At 52.0% G+C, this 18,167-nt stretch overlaps 2 protein-coding genes across 10 annotated transcripts in view; both read right to left on the bottom strand.

The window, feature by feature from the left end:
• The window catches only part of Slc25a48 (solute carrier family 25, member 48), a 164,815-nt gene that overhangs the window by 32,564 nt on the left and 114,084 nt on the right, over positions 1-18,167 (bottom strand). For 5 of the 8 annotated variants that reach the window (XM_005376481.2, XM_005376482.2, XM_005376479.2 and 2 more), the window contains exons 1-2: positions 6,399-6,649; positions 4,356-4,399 (exon numbers count right to left, since the gene is read on the bottom strand). In XM_005376481.2, the coding sequence (XP_005376538.1) occupies positions 4,356-4,399; positions 6,399-6,444 (90 nt within the window). In that variant the 5' untranslated portion in view covers positions 6,445-6,649. Of the gene's footprint in view, positions 1-4,355; positions 4,400-6,043; positions 6,155-6,398; positions 6,650-18,167 lie in introns of those variants that run through there. The other 3 variants (XM_005376484.2, XM_013506744.1, XM_013506729.1) reach the window with 3 other exon arrangements.
• LOC102010231 lies at positions 13,180-16,732 on the bottom strand. 2 transcript variants are annotated; one of them, XM_005376478.2, is made up of 4 exons: positions 16,470-16,732; positions 14,619-15,053; positions 13,732-14,003; positions 13,180-13,389 (listed from the first exon to the last, which is right to left on the bottom strand). In XM_005376478.2, the coding sequence occupies exons 2-4, from the start codon at positions 15,051-15,053 to the stop codon at positions 13,302-13,304; spliced, it is 795 nt and encodes a 264-aa protein (XP_005376535.1). In that variant the 5' UTR covers positions 16,470-16,732; the 3' UTR covers positions 13,180-13,301. The 2 variants fall into 2 exon arrangements, 1 of the variants encoding a protein (XP_005376535.1); XR_259728.1 differs by having other exon boundaries at positions 13,297-13,389; positions 13,732-14,016.

The following is an 18,167-nucleotide window of genomic DNA, read 5'->3' as shown; positions in this document are numbered from 1 at the left end:
AAAAAAAAAAAAAAAAAAAAAAACTAAAGTCCCATTCACACCTGCTCAATGCAACAGAAGGCTCCTTTTCCAGAGAGAAGGCCGGAGGCAGCCAGATATGTAGAAATGATAGCATGGGATGTAGAATCCCAGGCTCTTGACTACAAAAAGCCAAACTAGTCTCTTACGGTTTTCGCAGACACTCTGCCTCTTAAATATCCTGGGGGGGACCTGGTCTTCTTGCCTGGGGAAGCACTGTCCTCAGCTGTGCTCCCTGCATCTCTCACCTGCTCCCCTCCCACCACTTCCTGTTCATCTCTCAAAGCAACAGTCGGATGGATCTCTTTCAAACACCATCAAAGCCACATCACTGAGGCTTTCTGTTTACAGATCTCCAGTGGCTACCCATCAAATTTAGAACACATCTCACACTTTCTCCCTGTGCTCAGGGGGCTATGGGACGGTCCTGGGCTTGCCTATCATCCCACAAGCCATTTCCTTCCCATACCCTGCCCCCTATGCCCACCACAGGCACATTTCCGCTCCTTAGAGTGTGAATTCTTCTTACCTCCAGACCTTTGCCCTGGCTGTTCCCTCCCCAGGAAAACTTCCTCCAGCTGTTCTTCTATTGGTTTGAGCTTAAATGCTGTGCTGGTCTTAACTGTTTGCTTATGCTGGGCTTGTGTTGGATTACTCCACTAGTGCAGGGCCACCTGTCTTCCTTCCCTCTTGTCCCTGGAGTTGAGTACAGCCCCACCTGGCTGCTCTGCACTGGCCAGATGAGGAGCTGAGTGGTAAATGTATGGAGTCCTCTAAGAGAGGTTGGCTTTGGTGACTGGGGGCAGCAGTGGACAGACACAAGTGGTCTGAGGAAGCCCACAAAATTGCTTACAGCACCCCTTAGCCTGGTCTCAGAGGGTCCAGTTCTTTTAAGATGCATGGCATGGCCTATAATTCCCCATAAATGCTTCCCAGCACCCACAGGAAGTTTGCCAGTGTGGGAAGGAGCTGTAAGAGCCACAAAGAAGATACTGACACTGTCCCTCACATGCAGTGTGCAGTGAGGCGCTAAGGCCCACAGAAATGGCTCTTCCTCCAGCTGCTTGAGCTCAGCTCTGAGCCAAGTGGAGAAGCCCGCACGAGAGCACACACCAGCAAAGTTGCAGTCTCCTAGGTGGTGCTTTTCTGCACAGAACTTGTCTGCATTTCCAATTTTCCTAGAGCAAGTGGGGATGACTTTCCTTATTTTTAGCTTGTATAGTTTTAAAAATATTTTTAACTATACAACTAATATGGGAATACATTTTCTCCATAAAAGTTTTAATATCACATGTAAGGCTAAAAACCTCTTTTGAGCTGAGCAACTGTTAAAGACAGCAAATTAGATAGAAATAGTATAGGCAGTCAGATGGGGCCAGACCCTCAAAGGAGCCAGTGCAGAAGACAGTCTACACTACAACTGTGGGGGAGACAGACACACCCACTTAGGGCCAGGCCTCAATACAAAAGATAAAATGAATGTGCCCACATATTTCCCTAAGGATAAACAACAGTGATTGATATTCTAAATAGGTATGGAACACTTTGGAAAAACCAGAGAGAGCCACTGCCATGCCCCCTCCAGGAAAAGCTCCTGCCCTGTTTTGTGCCCACTTGCTATGTGAGTTGCTTCCCCATTTCACTCCCATTTAATCAATTTTACCTGAGCAATTATGCTCGTAATCTTATTGGTTGACCATAATTTTTATTCCCCTCTCATGCCCACCTTGTGATTTCCCATTTTTCCTCATCTCAGACCCACCTTACCTCATGGTTTTGCTCTATAAAAATCCCTAGAAAAGCCAGGGTCCTCAGCAACCCATTTGGGACCCCTTCTGTCTCTCTCAGACAGAAGCCCTCTTTCTCCAGTAAATATATTCTGCTCTTAACCTCTGTTGTTCCTAGAATTCATTCTTCAATCTTAGAGAAGATGAACTCGTACCAAATATCTAGCAGGTTGGGAGCTTCCTTCCCCTATATCAAAATGACTACGGTCAATAGCATGACCAAGAGTATGATTGGCACCTGTCTATTTTTATAACCATGTGTAGCCATAGAATATATACAGGAAATAGTATCACACTGCTCCTAAGTATTACTTTCATAATTGGAGAAATGTATTCATAGTCTCATTCAACCAATATCTGTATATCTAAAAAGCACCAACAAAAATAATTTTAAAAACCAAATATCTATTGAGAGCCTGGATCACAGAAGTCTGTCCCAAGCTCAGAAAATTCAGCAGTAAAGATGGAAAAGTCTCTGACCTCACGGAACTTACACGTTAGTGGGGTTAGAAAGGACAGTCAATAAAAAATAATTCCCAAGTGTTATATAGGTGTTATATGACGATGAGTGCTATGGAGAAAAATAACCTAAGGATCAGAAGGGCTGCAGAGGAACATCCACTGGGAAATTAGGAGGCAGGACAGACTTCCTGGGAGGAGCCCCGAGATGGAAACTGGGCCTGCACGGTCTTCTTGTCAAGCAGAACCACAGAAGTCTATCCTGGGGTAGGGGGAGTCCCCAATCAGTTCAATGATGCAGGCCAGGGGAGGCAGTGTAGGTCTCTCTTTGTACCCCATTTAAAGCCAGTGTGAGGCCCAACACTGTCCCCTGCTGGCTCCACAATACCAGGGCTCTCCCTGGGTAAATTCTCCCCGGGAAAAAAGAGGTTCCCAAGAAAGCTGAGTACTCAGGCAAAGGGTACACGAGGTGACTTAACCCGAGAGCAAAGCTGAACCACAGAATCTCTGCTGAGTCACATAGTTAACCTTATAACTATGTAAGTTATATGGCACCTCAGTCTGCCACCCATGCTGAGCCCTCACAGAGACTCCAGGACCTCCACTTACAACAAAAGCTGGCATTTAGTGTGCACCCAATCCATACAAGTACCTTGTAGAATATCTCAGTGAATCACCAAATGCTGGGAAGCATGGATGCTGCCCACGTTACATAGACAAAGAAAGCTAACTCCCTGTATTAATTTCTCACCGTTGCACAAAACAATCCAAGTCTATTCTCATACAGTTCTATATGCCAGAAATCCCAGCTCCATGCTGCTGAGTAGCTAGCAGCTGCTTCCCACCCCTGCATAGGCAGCCTAGGGCAGGGGAAACAGCCTTTGACCAGCAGCCCAGGTCCTGGCAGCTGGGCCTCCTATGGGTGAGCCCTAAGACCTCAGGCAAGTCACACATCTGCTTCCTGGGCCCTGAAAAGTCTGTCCATCAGGGTGGGGTCATGTTGCTCATTGCTTTGTCTTCAGAGTCTCTTTGAACAACTGTTATGGTTGATACATGGTGTCAACTTGAATCTAGAAGCTTAACTAAGTGACTCAGCAGTTGTACATCCTGGGGTGCAAAGGACATGCCCTTACTGCTCTAGGATGTTGTTCATTGTGCCAACTTGAGAAGTTTATAAGGTTAACTATGTGACTCAGCTGGGAGCCAGGGTCCTTACTTTGCATTCATCCTGAGCCTGTGCCAGAGAAAGGCAGGGAGATGGTGTGGGTGTAGAGGATCACCCCTCCCCCAAAGGTGGGTAGGCTGCATATAAAAAAAGAGAGATAAGGAAGGATTGATCGCTGGTTCTTCCAAGGAGCTCCAGTCTTCACATTAGGCTTGGTCATCTTCTGTGCTCTTGCTGCCTTTGCTATCCTCTGCCACCTTGAAGTGTTGCCACTGTGCCCTGCCATCCTGACTTGGAGCCAGCTGATTATGGACTGAAACCTCCACAAATTGTAAGCTAAATAAACCTTTCCTTCCTTAATTTTGGGCATTGGGTATTTTGTCTTAGCAACAAGAGAAAAGTAACCAAGACAACAACTTTCATGGCAGATTCACCGGGGAAGTGCCATGTGCCCATTTTAGGCTCAGGGAGGCTACCTGCTATACTCTGGGTCACAAAGGCTTAGAAGGTGAGGCCAGAACTGAACTTCAGGCTCTTTGTACTTGCCCAGGTCTTTCTCATTGGGCGGGGACTCTTGAGAAAATATCAGCCAGAAAGAAAGCAGAAGGATGTTCCAGAGTAAACAAGGGCGAGGTGCCATCTCCCTGGGGTTGGACTCAAGGCCGCGACGTGAGTCACACTGGCAGGCTGGCACCTCAGGAAGAGCTTCTCAGGCTGGGCACAGACTGGGTGTTATGTCTCAGGAAGGGTTCCCCTCTGTGGTACAGGGGCGGAGTGGAGAGAAGGAAGAGGGCCCAAACCAGGCCTCCTGAGATGCTACCCACCCCCTCCCAGGCAGGTGGAGAGCCTGCCCCAGGCTGGAGACTCTCAGGGTGCTCAGAAATAGCAGGCATGTTTCCTGAAGCAGACCTGCATTGCTACCGTACCTTGACTGTGTCCAGAGGGTGGCCGACGATGACACTGGCTGTACCTGTAGGTCAAAGAAGAGTACCTGGTCACCCAGAGCCTGGACACCTGCTTTGTACCAGCTGAATCTTGGAACAGTGCAGAGGGCCCAGATACCTGCATTTACCTATTCGGTCAGTAATCAGTTGCTAGTAGTGGCTTCCACCATGCTCAGCACTAGCCCAGTTACCAGTGAAAGTAGAGAAAATAGAGTCAAACTAGGGCTGTAACTCAAGGAGCAACCCCCAAGAAGAGAAGTAAGGTGCTGAAATAACAGGAAGTCTACATGCAAAAGAAAGGGTTAGTCCCCTACTCCGGACCATGAACAAAAATTACCCCAAGTAGATCAAAGACTTAAACAGAAGAGCTAAAACTATATTAACTGTTAGCCTAAGACATAGTGAAAAAGCTTTGTGACTTGGGATTTGCAAAGCACTGTTAAGTATGACACCCAAAGCATAAAAGCGTAAGAAAAAATAGATGAACCACCTTCATAAAAATAAAAACTTTTGTGCATCATATAACACTCTAAAGAAAGTGAAGACAACCACAGAACGGTAGAAAATATTTGCAAATCATATATTTCACAAGAGCTTACCATCCAGAGCATGTGCAGAACACTTACAATTAAAAGTGTTTAAAAAGACAAATAAATTGAACAGATATTTCTCTAATGAAGCCATATAAATGGAATAAAAGCACATTAACAGATGCTCAGTATCTTAATCTCTAGGGAAATGCAATCAAAATCACTGTAAGATGCCACTTTGCATTCACTAGGATGGTTATAATAAAAAAGGGAAAATAGCAAGTGTTGGCAAGGACCATGGCAGACCTTGGGGTTAGATGGCCTGGGTTATTTTGTTTGTTTGTTTGTTTGTTTGTTTGTTTGGTTTTGTGGTTTTTCTCTGGTACCGGGAACCGAACTCACGACCTTGCGCTTGCCAGGCAGGCGCTTTGCCGCTGAGCTAAATCCCCAGCCCCAGATGGCCTGGGTTAGAATCCCTGTGCCCAGGTACATGCATGGTCTCAGGCAAGCCACTGAATTTCTCTGTACTGATCTCGTGTGTAATGTGAGGATGTAACAGTACATATCTCATTAGGGTTGTTATAATAATAATAAAATATATACATAAAGAAACACAAGAGATCACATATTGCCTGAGTAAATCAGCAGGAAACATTCAGGGAAGCTCACAGACTGAGCCACCTGCAGACCCACAGCAGTTGGTCTAATATGTGAGGGACAGCAGTTGGAAGGCCTCCTCTGTCTACCCGCTCTGCATTTAACAACATCCCTTTTAAGATAATCCTTAGATGGGTCAAAAGAATTTTCTTACATTAAGCAAACATCCCTCAAATGTCTGCCTTCCCCATACTTAAGGGAGCGGGTATTATGGAGGACATAGGAAGCTCAGGAGGATGGTGAAGGGACTAATGGGCCCAATAGCTCCAGACGGAGGTTCCTTGGAGGAAGGGATTGGCTGACGGCTGACAGCGGACCGCTGACCACAGACAGCCGCTGATGCGGGACGCGCTACTCCCCGCTCCCCTGAGCCCCTGGCGCCAGGTCCCTGCTGCCTCCAGTCGGGGCGCCCCCTATTGCCAGCTTGATCTCCAGTCCTGCTCCTCACCACCCCGAGCCTGGGATTGAGAGCCAAGCACCCACCTACACCCAAGCTCCCGCGCGAGCCACGTCCCCAAATTCAGGAGCGCACCAGGTCAACGGTGTGTGCGCACCCGGGAGGCCCCATTGGCTGCCGGCTCTGAAGGGCTGTTTAATCATTACTGGATGAAGGTCCTCAGGTCCTAAAGTTGAAGCAAATCAGCTCAGGGTGAATCAGTGCGAAGCTCGAGGAGGTTAGCCCCGGGAGAGAGCAGGGGACTGCAAGCCCACCGAGAGCACTTGTAGGAGACCCGGCGCGGGTTGGAAGCGCTTGCTCAGTGTGAAACGTCCTGACTTAGCGTGCAAACTCCGCTGGTGCTCGGCACTCGCGGTGCCCGCTCGGCGGGACCTTCCTCACCTCCGATCCAGCCCGCCACGAAGTCTTCCAGCTGGAAGCTGCTCATGGCTGGTGCCGCAGGGCGCCTCGCCGTCCGAGGCGGGGCGGTGCCCGCTCAGGGTCTGCAGAGCATTGCCCACCAGTCTCGCCGCGCTGCGGAAAGTGGGAAACTCTTCGCGCACTGCTGGTCCTAGTCCAAAGCCAGAGTCCCAGTCCGCCGCGCTCACCTCTGCAAGTACCCGCGGCCTCTGACTTCATGCCCCTAGTGGACCTTAAAGGCACCGCACTCAGGCAGAACGCGGGTGGGTTGGGCAGGTCCCTGTCCAAAGAGGAAAGGGCATCCAAAGGAATTCCCTCATGCGTGTTGGAAAGCATGTCGCTCAGAAGCCAGCTTCAAGCTAGGTCTAGATGAATACTAGCTCTTGATGTCCATCATTTTTTTGCATGTAAATCATACCCCAGTTCCTGTACCTGAGTTCTCTCCTTGTATAACTCTATGAGGTTGGTAGTATAATCTCATAGTACAGATGAGGAAAGTTATTGTATATCTAAAGTATATAACGTTTGTGTATTTCATACATCGATTTTAATATTTTAGAAAACTGGCTCAAATCCGGAGGTGAAAGTTGCCATATCCGAGCTAAGGGCTTAGCTGACTAAGCACAGAGTTGAGCCTATTCCCAAAGGCCTGGATCTCACAAAGAAGAGCCCGGGGTGAAGTGCAGCTGGCAAAAGCTACAGAAGCCCCTGCCATGATTCTTTGGGACAGCTATCCATCTTCCTCAGGGAAGTAAGCGCCAACGCTGTTCTCTCAGCTGAGCTAAACCCTTTTTTAACCCATCCCAACACACACACACCCCATACCTGAGTGCTCTAGTGAAGCACACGGGTACCAAACTGGAGCATGTTGATATAAAATAACAAATTCTGTCCTAAAGGACGCAAGAACATAGTTTATTCGGGGCCAACTATGAATGAACATGGCCTGGGAACACCAATTCCAGTTACTCTGGACGACATGTTTGCCCGTGGACGAGTCTGCATGGGTTTTACAATCACAGAACAAAAGAAAGTTATGTCAGGACATTCACCAGTTACATCAGTGGGAGCATCAGGTAGGCAGATGGTATGATCATGTCTAAAATGTCCCTCAAATTCTAATGTGTGTGGAAGGTGATTGGCTCGTGCAGGGGCTTAGCTGACTTCTATAGCTTCTATAGCTGACTGTAGGAGGTGGAGCCTAGTTGGTGGTGGGTCACTGCAGAAGTGAACTGGAAAGGTATATCACCCTCCCTTGGCTTTCTGCTTCCTGGCCACCATGCTGTGGGCAGCTTTCCTCCACCAGGCCCTTCCACCTTGCTCTTTCTGCCTTGGAGCCAGCTGACTATGGACTGAGTCTCTGAAAACCACTAGACAAAATACACCTCTCCTCCTTGAAGTCGTGGATGTCAGGTATTTTGTCTCAGCCTTGAGGAAAGTAACTAAGACAGTAGGCAAGAGCAAATCTATTGATTTAGAAGCTATCATAGCATTCTGCAGAGGCTGGAGATGTGGTAAGCTTAGCTCTATGTTCCAAGAGTTTTATGCAGTAGTCATAAGGACGACTGAGTTAAGTCAGATGCTGAAATTGATAAAAAAAAAAAAAAGGCTATTAAAAATTACTAAAAACAGCCCAAGATGACCCCGACTCTTGATGTACAACATTCCCTCTCTCTATAAGCAGGGTACTCTGGTTTGTTTATAGGTTCTTCAATATAGATGTGGCTTCTACAGGGAACTTCAGTTCACAAACCTTCCTTGGGACTATTTATAAGCCAACGTCTGGGCTGGGGGCTCTGCACCCATGCTTCCTAGTCTACCTGTGAGCAGGCACCGAGGGTCAGTTTTGCGTCTTCATTAGGCAGGGCCACAGTTTGAGGTGATTCAATCAAACACGAATCTAGGTGTGGTTTTGACAATACTTTGTAAATGTGACTAACACCTGTAATCAACTTATTTAAGAAAAGGAGATTATCCTGGATCATCCTAGTAGGCTTTATCTAGTCAGCTGAAAAGCCTAGAGAAGTAAACCTTCCACTCATGGACTGCAGCTGAATTTTCAGCCTACTGGCCAGCCCTTCAGATCCCAACTGAGTCAGATCCTACAAATGCACACATATCCAGCTGGGTCTGTTTCTCTGGTAGAATTCTAATACATCCTGTTACCCTAAAGTAAAGTGAGGTTCAGAGAGGTTAAAAGAGATCCTATCCAGCCGAGGAGTGTCATCCCACTGCCACATCTGGGACAACCTAGATGGCTCTTGGCTTTTCTGATGCTTCCCCCAACACTTCTCTTTCTGCGCCCCCATCCATCCTTGCTGTCCAGGCACCCATCCTGGGATAACACTTGTGGAGCGATCATGTGTCCCTGTGCTATACCAACTATGTGGTTCCAGCTGTGGCTCCCTCTCCCTCAGCCCAAACCCAGGCAATGATATCTTTTTGCCCACCCCAGCCATGCTCCTCTCAGTGCCCTGTGCGGACAGCACCTTGTGGTCCAGGCTTATGTCTTTCAGGTACAGCTCGCTAGGGGCCCAGGCTCCTGCCAGGCACTGGCCCAGCCTATACTGCCCACCCCAGGCCAGCAAGAAGGGAGAGGGATGGTCCTCTCCCCTTCACACTTTCTCTAGGGGCAGACTGCACTTGGCCAAATCCTCAGGTGATGGCCATGCTCACAGGGGGACTTGCACTGGCCACCTTTGGGGGATTTTGTTCCAGTGGGAGCATCCTGACCTCCCCTCCCTTTAAGGGGCCCTACTTAATTATTTAAAGAAAGTGATTCTGTGTGATTTCTAGCAGGGACTCAGCCATGGGTCCCAGCCAAGACACCCCAAGGCTTACAAGAATGATGAGTTTAGTCTGGAGGAAGCAGGCTCTGCCAGCACATCCAGGTCCCTTCTTCCAGGTTAACATGCAGGAGCAGCCCGCCAGACCTAGTTTTTCCAAAGCTAGATGGAGTCTGCTCACTGACGCTTGATCCTAAAAGGGCCTGCTGAGAAGTAGGGGGTTAGAGACAGGGGGGCCCCTTGCAGCCCCTGCTGCCTTCCGCCCTGGGTACACAGTGTATCTGTGTCCAGGTGTGAGAGTCAGAAGAAGCCCTTGGAGGGAAGAGACTCGGATGGAGCACAGAGCTGGCTGAGGGGATCCTGCAAAATCCTGTGCAGGGGTGGGAAGTCATACTCAGCCCTTCAGCTCTGCTCTTGCAGCACACAGTGACCCATTTAATCTTGAGGCAGAGATGCCACCGGCACGGATCCCCAATCTATGTGCCACCTAAGGTCCCCAAAGAGTGATCCTTCGGCCAAGTAGAGAGCCAGCCAGTTCCCAAGCCCACTTTCGCAGGACCACCTAAGTATTGCCAGGCAGGTTGCCATCCCCTCAGGCCTGTGTCAGCACCCATGAGGGAAGCTGAGGCCCTGTGTTGGCAGGCAGAGTTCCTGGCAGCCGTAGGTGGCTTTCTCAGCCCAGAAGTTTGCTGCTTCAACTGCTAATGAGCTGGAGCACAGTGAAAGGAGTGGGCTCATTTTCAGAATGAACCACTGTGCTCTCTTCTGGAACGGGCACCACAAATCTGCCCATGACACACATCACCCAAGGAGGACTGGAGCCATAAGTTCTGGGGCAGCCATGGGTTGCGCTCAGAGAGTTCCAGACCACTTGGCTGTGGGACCCAGCAGAATGCTGGCTCCTGGGAAGGATCGGGGCCATTGATTGTGCCTGCCTTCCCCACTTTGGAGCAGCATGGATGGCGCTACCGTTCACACCTGTTCACACCTGCATTCCACCCTCTGGACAGCAGGCAGCCGTGACCATCACACAAGGAAGAAAGCAAGGCACAAAGAGATCCACTCCCAGGTTTGCTAGGGTCAGACAGAAATGGTATGTCCCATGGTCTTGCTCCCTCAGCAGTTCCCTATAGGGGGCCTATGTGACATTATCCCCCACAGAGGCGCCCTACAGATGGAAAGAGCTGGCATTCTTCGATGACTAGGGTCCAATTCCCATTTCTCACTGGCCCTTTCCATGTCCAATTTAATGGCCAATGCTTATTAATGGCAGCAGAATTTCCTTGCGTGCCAAGTACATACTATTCTCCACTTGGGGGAAAATCTTCGTCGTGGAGGGACAGCTTGTCTGGGATGTTCTCTCTCGCTAACTCCCCAAAGCGGTCCTACTTAATTCTTCCTCCTCCTAGAGAAATGCACCTCCACCTAGCCAGTGTGAGACCAACCCGGCTGCATCTTTCCTTTCTCCCTCTCTAGGTCTCATCTCCTCAGTGACCCTAACACTCAGACTCCTTTACACAGCCCATACCATGCCCATGTCACTGCCTGCCTAGATCACAGTGGGCAGGGGCCTGGGTCCCTCCGCTCCAGTCCTGTGTCCACCTCGTTGTTGCTGCCACTGAGCTTCTGAAACCTGGAACCTGCTCTGGCCTTCCTCTGTGCAGTGACCTCCAGGGACTCCCCCTGGACTGAGCATAAAGTCCAATTCTACCATGAAGGCCTGGTGGCCTTTCCTCTCCTCAGCCTCCCCTCAAGCTGGAGCCCCAGCCGGCAGTGTGGCTCCATACCCCACATTCTTTGCTGGACGGGAGACTGCATACCCTAGTCCCTTCGGGGATGCCCTCCCCTCTTTCCTCCTGGCTAACCCCTGTGCCCTACTCCTTTGAGATTCTGCCCAGCTGTCACCTTCTCCTGATAGGCTTTCCTTAAAGCACCCTACCCCATCCCACACTGGGTCTACTGGCTCCCAACTGTGTTCCAGGATGTGGTGGGCATATCCACGTTCCTGCTGCCACACTATGGCTTATTGTTTGGCTCCCCCTCCCAACCATAAGGCCACAAGAGCAGGATACTGCTTTATTCTCTGGGCCTGCAGGGCCAGGCACAGGCCTAGTGCCCAGCTGGAACTCATTCAGCTGGATGTTCAGCAGGGAGGCTGCAGATCAGTGTCGAAAGGCCCTCGAATGTACGGATGTTTTGTGTCTCAGGGTTTCCCACTGATCACTCCCTCTGCTAGCAGCTCCTCTCCTTGCCCTTCTCTAAGGCCAACCTCTTCCTCCTTTGGGTCTCAGCTAAGTCACTCACTGCACAGGGAGGCCCCTGCCGACCATCAGTGGAGATCAAGGCCTCTCTTGTGACATCCACATTTCTGCCACCAGCTCTCACCATCTCAGTCAGCCTTTGTGCACTGTCCAGTGTCTCCAGGAGGTGGAATCCAGTCAGTGTGTCAGCCACTGCGTCTTTGTGTGTCAAACCACCGTCAGCCACTGCGTCGTTGGGCTCCACCGCAGAGCATGTGGACAGGAACTGCTGATGACTGGGTGTGGCGAGGGACTGCATGGGAACCCTACCCGTGAGCTGTCCTTTGAATGCTTGGCCTGCTGCATGGCTGCTGCATTGGCTGCAGACAGGGGCAGCTCCGAGGCTCCTTCCCAGGTTGAAGGAAAGGGAAAGGACACGCTATGACCTCCAAGTGCTGTGTGAGCGTCTCCTTGGCACTTCTGTGAGGCGCGCCGTGCAGAGCGTGCGGACAGTGTTCAAGCCATCGCCGACTGAGCGTGATCCTTGCAGCAAGCGGCTCCACAGTGAGGGCAGAGGGGCCGGCAGGGGAGCTGCTGCCTACTTGCCTCTGACTTTTGGAAGAGGCAATGATGCCCTGTTAGGTAATGTTCAGATAATGAAATTCTGGGCCACAGATACCAACTGCGAGAGTCTTGTCAGGACTTGCCAGGAGAGGGCGCTGCCACACAACACTTGGGGCTCCTAGGCGGAAAAGCCCTAGTAGCTGATAATTCTGGAAGGTTTCCCGGACGCTTTCCCGACGCAGGCTGGCAGGGAGCCAGCGTGCGTGTGTACTTAGGCAATGAAAGAGATTCTGACACAGGAGTCTCAGAGAGGAGTCTCAGGGAGCAGAGTGAATCTCAGAGAGGCCTGCGCGAGCTGTGCACTGCGAGGGGAGTGCGGCTGAGCCGGTAACCGCCCCACTGTCCCTGCCTTGGCTTCTCAGAGCCTCAGTGTGCCCGCCCTTCCAGCTCTATTAACATCTCCGTAGGGCCGGGGATATAGCTCAATGGCATAAGCACCTGCATGGCAAGGGCAAGGTCCTGAGTTCAATTTCTGGTACCAAAAAAAAATCTCCATGGCTCTCTCAGGCACAGCAAGTCCTCATTCTCACCTGGGAAGAATAAAACTAAGATTAAGCAGTTTCTCCGACTGCTGAGTCACACCTGTCCTTTGACTGTAGGGCCTAAGAGCTGCCTCCCGGCCAAGACGCAGGAGGTGGCAGCCACTTTCCTACAGGCCTTTGCCCCTACTCCCACCCCTCTGCGTAAACATGCTGTTTTCGGCCTACGTTTGCCAGATGAAAACGTACTCTTAGGGCCCCTGAAAGATAGGGCTCAGTGATGAAGAGGAGTTAAAGTCATGGGTGGGTCTCTTCTGTGCATTCTCGAGACAGCTGCAGGGTTCTGGGGTGTGTGTGGTGTGGAGGGGCCTGGTAAATACACTGCGCCTGGTCTTTCGTGTGGGCTTGGGCATGCTACCTTGCCTCCCGGAGCAAGTCTCTTCGCCTGTAAAATGGAGATTGTGTTTAAGGATCATGGACTCGCTCTGTGCACACTGCGTGCTCATTATCTTCTATGACTAGCTCGCAGTGAATGCTCTGTTTGTCTCTTTGTAATGCTCATCCTAGTAAATGCTCAGAAACGAAGCTGCAGCAGTTTCTCCAAGCACCAAAACCAGTGCACTGACCCCAGCCCTGTAGTGATAGTGATATGGTTTATTTAGAAAACCGAACTCCTGGCACCTGTGCTCCTCCGTTGCTCGGGCTAGTCCCTGCTCTTCCGGCTCCCAGCTTAGGGCAGACTACGGGAGGAACAGTCTAGGCTGGAGTGCTGGACCAGGCAGTCATTCCACGGCAGAACCACTTCAGCTGCGGCGGCTCGTTCCTTGTTGGGCAGTTTTTTGAGCTAGGAGAACAATGTGGGGGGAAAGCTGGAGCTGGACGGGTCGCTGCATATGGCGGGGTTGGGTGGCGGAGCTGCTCCCTGTTCCTTCAGGAGAGGGGCCAACCGCAGCCTGCTTAGGTGGGCTGGGGCACAGGAAGCGCCATGTCAGCATATGCAGCTTGGGGCCCTGAGGGAATGGGGTGAGCCTCAGAGGGTGGGTCAGTTCCTCCTGCCGGTTAGGCAGGCAGGGAGGGGTGTCACTTGGTCCGAGGTTGAGGGCCCTGAGGCAGGAGGGACAAAGGGCTGAGGGCTGGACCCCAGCCCAGCTCTAGATGGGGGAAACTGACAGCTATGGGAGCTCACCTCCAGCCACCTTCCGCCTTTGCTGAGAGCTGGGTGCCAGTGCGCAGCCCCCAGCAGCTCCTAGTCTCTCCCAGGCACGGAGGCGGGAGGCCCTGGGTCAGTGCGCAGCTCCTCCTCGGCGCTTCTGTAGTAAGGCACAAATCCTGAGGCACAAAGGCCTTGGGTCCCGGAGACAGGAGCATCCAGAGCACCATCAAGGGAGCTCCCTGCTGAGACCAGTAGCACGGGGCAGCAGGCCAGTAAGTGTGAGGACCTGGAGATGAAGTCGGAGCCTGCAGCAGAAGCCTGGGTCAGAGGGCAATAAGGGGGTCAGCGGGGTACAGGCCCAGGTGCCAGGACGGGCAGTGCCTGTGAGAGCACAGGCAACTTCTGGGAAAGAAGGTGGGGCCCGTGCCAGTTCTGCAGCGGGACGAGCGCTCGAGATGCTGCTAACCTCCGTCCAGAGGGACCCGGTGGGGAGGGCGGGGCTGGCTTTGAACTCCCCTCCCTCACCTCTTCTCCCTCCGTAGCTGCAGGACACGGTGCCCAGCCGCACCGTGCTGGTGGCTATTAGTAAGGTAACGGGGCACAAGTGTGTGGCCAAATCCCAAGCTCGCAACTGCTAGCTCTGTGTCCTCGGCCAAGTTACTTCATCTCCCCGAGGCTCATTTTTTCATCCATAAAATGGGAATAATGTGACCTATCCTGTAGGCTTACAATTAGCACTGAATGAGGGGGACATTCGGGCTCAAGGCCCTGTGATCTTAAGAGTGACACACGGCTCTGAGAGCCCCAGAAGCCCTGGAGGGCTGGGAAAGCAGCCTGTCGGGGTGTGGGCCCCGGGGCAGAGGTCTGGAGCATCTCAGGGGCCTGGTGCTCCTCGGTCTTTCGTGGCCTCCTCAACTCACAGGGTATCCATCCCTGACGGGGGTCTCGCAGAAGCAGTCCTCCTGTGTCTCCCCACCGGAGAGAGCGTCCTGGGAGCCCCAGTGCTGCTGGCTGGGAAGGACCAGGCTGGGGAGAGTGTCTTCCTCGGAGCGATAGTAAGGGAAGAAGCCGCTGGGCGGTGCCGCATCCTCCAGTGGTTCCTGCCTGGCCGTCTGACCTCCTTGGTCCGCGCAAACCTCAGGCTGCAGGGCCGGGAGCCACTGACAGGTGCGGAAGAAAGGCAAGCACCCTGAGGCCACCAGGGCCTTACAGGAGAGGCCGAGGGAGCTGAGCAGCTCCTGGTCAGTTGAACTGGTGTTCTGTGGTCGCTGGGCCCAGGGCCCTGGATCCTCCTCCTCCAGCAGGCTAGGAGGGAATGAGGCCCTGGACTCACCCTCACAGCTCTTCAGGGACATCTGGGAAGAGAGAGTGTCATCTGTGACTGGACCCCAACTTCCTGCAGTCCTGTCTGTGGCAGGTCAGGGGGGCCCTGCGCAGCCCAAACCTGACTGTGCTGCTCTGAAAGCCCAGCCAGGGCTCACAGTGAGGTGAGTCAAGGGCCCGGGGCCCCGCCACCAACACCTGCAGTCTCACCCTACTCCTCCTGCACCAGCCCTCTTCCCAGTGCTCAGCACTGTCACGCTTGGTCCTGCTTTGGAGCCCACACCCACATCTGCTCAAGCCTCAGCTCATTCCAGGCTCCCAGCCTGCCCCCAGGGCGGCCCCATATCACTTCTCCCTCACTGAGATGTTTTTCTTGGTCTGTGGTCTGCTTGCTCTAGGTGTGAAGTAGTCTCATCTCTCTGGTGCCTCCCTGGTCTTTCAGCATGGTGCCTACAGTAGGCACTTGGCTGATAATTATTCAAGAAACAATTGGTCTAATCTATAGATTCTGAGCCCCTTTCACATCCCCATCACTCTGTCCAGCCCAGCCACACAGACTTTCTCTTTGACCTTTCTCATTTGCCAAGTACCCTCTTGCCACAGGGCCTTTGCACATGCTACCAGCCTTTTCTGGAATCTCTTCTCTGTTGTCCTGGGTGATGACTTCCTTGGTGCGTGGCTGAAGGTCACTCCCCTTATTTCACTTGCTTACACAAGGGTGATACCATTTTAATGTTGACTTTCACCACCCTTCTGCCTCTCATTCAGGGGACACACTACTCTGCTATAAACCATTTGTCTGCATGTTGCCTGGTTAATGCTTAGCCCATTGCTCATAAACTCCAGCATAAGGCTCATCAGTTTAGGTCACTCTGTATGCCAAGGGCCTGAAAGAATCTGGGATTACAGTAAGCACACAATGCCGGAAGAAATGAAAGAAGGATGGGAGGGAAGGAAAGAGATAGAAAGAAGGAGAATGCCGAGGAAGCCTTGGCCAAGAGCTGTTTTGCCAGATCCAGGGTCTGTGGTGGGGAGAGGCAAGGAAACAGCGAGGAGTTGCTCCCCAAGCCCAGAAGTCTCATGGAGGTCTGGAGTTTTAGTGGTAAAAATCCAACCTGCTCCCCACAGTGCTTCTCAGAGCCATTCCCAGAGCCCATGTGGGGACCCATTGATACTGGAAGAGTCCTCAAGCCGTCCCAACTTGTGGACTCTGAGCCCTATAGAGGGGCCTGTTGCAGTCTGGTCCTTATTCCTCCAGACTTTGCTGGGGCCTCAGGACCTTGAATCCCCTTCCCTGGCCACATGCCCTTGTGGGCAGTGCTGGCCCCACCTGTCTGCACATAGCCTGACCACAGAGGTCCCCTGTAACCCAAAACCCCGGGTCAGTGCTGGCCCATGGACTGAGCTCCTAAAGGACAGGCACCAGGGCCACTCTGAGCTCCAAGTACCAGTTCAGGGCCATCCTCGCTGAATTTCTGCCATCCCAGTGCTCCATGGAGCTCTGCAGTCCTTTCTGTATGAGGCGATCTTTAGAGTCCCTTGGGAGGACGGACTGTCCTCCCCAACTTCGCTGGCCGAGGAAGCAGGGGGTGGGCTGAATGGCAGCACCTGGCGCTGAGCCCAGGATGGCGCCACTGCAAGGCCTGTGCTCTTCTGAGGCTTGGATGCTGTTGTGTGCCTCTTCTGTGCTTCAAGTCCCAGCCCTGGTACCTGGGAGTGTGACCTTGCTGATTTGGAAACAATATCCTGGCAGGTGTAATCAAGCTAAGATGAGGTCATAGTGGGTTCAGGGAGGCCCTAAATCCTGAGCGGTGCGCCTAGAAGATGGGGGAAGTTTGGACACAGACACAGGGAAAAGGCCGTGTGGCAATTTCTGCGCAGACTGAAGTGACATGGGCCAGAGATTGCCAAAGATTACTAGCCATCGCCAGCAGCCAGGAGGGAGACACAGAATGGATTCTCCCTTGGAGTCTCAGGAAGGAACAGTGCATCCAGCAGGGTGTATCTGGGGGGTGCTGGGGCCCCCCATAATGACCCTCTGCCTCTCTTCAGGTCTCTGCCCTCATGCAGATGAAGAATGCGGAAGTAGGGCTCTTAGCACAAATGGGGGAGTCAAGACTGATGTGGTACAAAGCAAAAGTTTATTTAAAATGCGGCAAATGCAGAGAAAGCAGAAGAGCTATCTTAACAGCAGAGTGAGCTGCAGGATAGAGGGCATCTACTCGGGGTATAATTCTGTGGCCATTTTCAGCACACACCGCCTTGAGTGTCCCGAGTTGAAGTCAGCAGTGTCCCTGAGTCCTGATGCGATTAAGCTTAATCTTCAAACTCAGGCCTGAAGGACAAAGCCTCCCTCGCTGGCCGCCTCCTCCTTCTCTTCTTCCACCCCTTCCCCCTCCCTTCCTGCTCCTCCTGGTCTCCTCTTCATCTGGCAAACCCCTCTCCCTTTTGGGAGAAGATTCCACTAGAGACCTGGTGCCATGCAAGAGAGCCAGATGATTCTGTTACCATGGAGATTCCTACCAAAGCATCCAGCACCTGGGACCATCACATGCCTCTTAATTCAGATTTATCCAAATCTCCCCAAGTGAATCAGGGAAACAAATAGAATTTGAGCATCTTTTGTAATCAGATCAGCTTTTTGTAACTGAGAGCAGTGAGCCTACTGCAGACTTTTGCTGGGACACCTCAGAGTGACCCAGAGTTTCCAGTGGAGGGCGAGGGGACCCAAGGGTCTGTTCCACTAAGGCACAGGAGCTGGAGTGAGTTGTCTACCACTAAACCTCTTCGTGTCCTCAGGGTTGCAGCCAAGAGCTGGCTGTCTGGGCTTGTCAATCGATTTCAGCTGCTTCTCTGGTTCCTGCCATGTTACTTGTGAAGTGACACACTCTTGGAAGGACTGATTACATGTGGAATTCTCTCTTCCTCGCACAGAGGTACAACTGCTGCTCCTGGCCCAGGCCTGGTCTCCTCCTTAGAGGAAGGGGACAGCCCTGTGACACCCCCTAAGGGTCACCTCCCTTCCCACATAGCATCACGAGGTCCTTACTGCAAGCTTTTAAGTCAGGAGTGTGCCGATCCTGTGCCATTTCATAGACTGGGGGAGTTGAGCCTCAGCACCAGGTTGGGAAAAGCTTCAGATCCCT

Source organism: Chinchilla lanigera, unplaced genomic scaffold, assembly GCF_000276665.1.
Source record: "Chinchilla lanigera isolate Chin_1 unplaced genomic scaffold, ChiLan1.0 scaffold00007, whole genome shotgun sequence".
In the NCBI taxonomy this organism is placed as follows: Eukaryota; Metazoa; Chordata; class Mammalia; order Rodentia; family Chinchillidae; genus Chinchilla; species Chinchilla lanigera.
The sequence above is the reverse complement of the archived record's forward strand: the minus strand, read 5'-3'. Positions and strand labels throughout refer to the sequence as shown.

Coding starts and splice junctions, on each gene's coding strand:
- LOC102010231 (XM_005376478.2), bottom strand. CDS start 15,053: ATGTCCCTGAAGAGCTGTGAGGGTGAGTCCAGGGCCTCATTCCCTCCT. Junction 14,004..14,618: donor CCGTCAGGGATGGATACCCT/GTGAGTTGAGGA, acceptor CTTCTGCTGCAG/GCTCCGACTTCATCTCCAGG. Junction 13,390..13,731: donor AAGGCGGAAGGTGGCTGGAG/GTGAGCTCCCAT, acceptor TTGTTCTCCTAG/CTCAAAAAACTGCCCAACAA.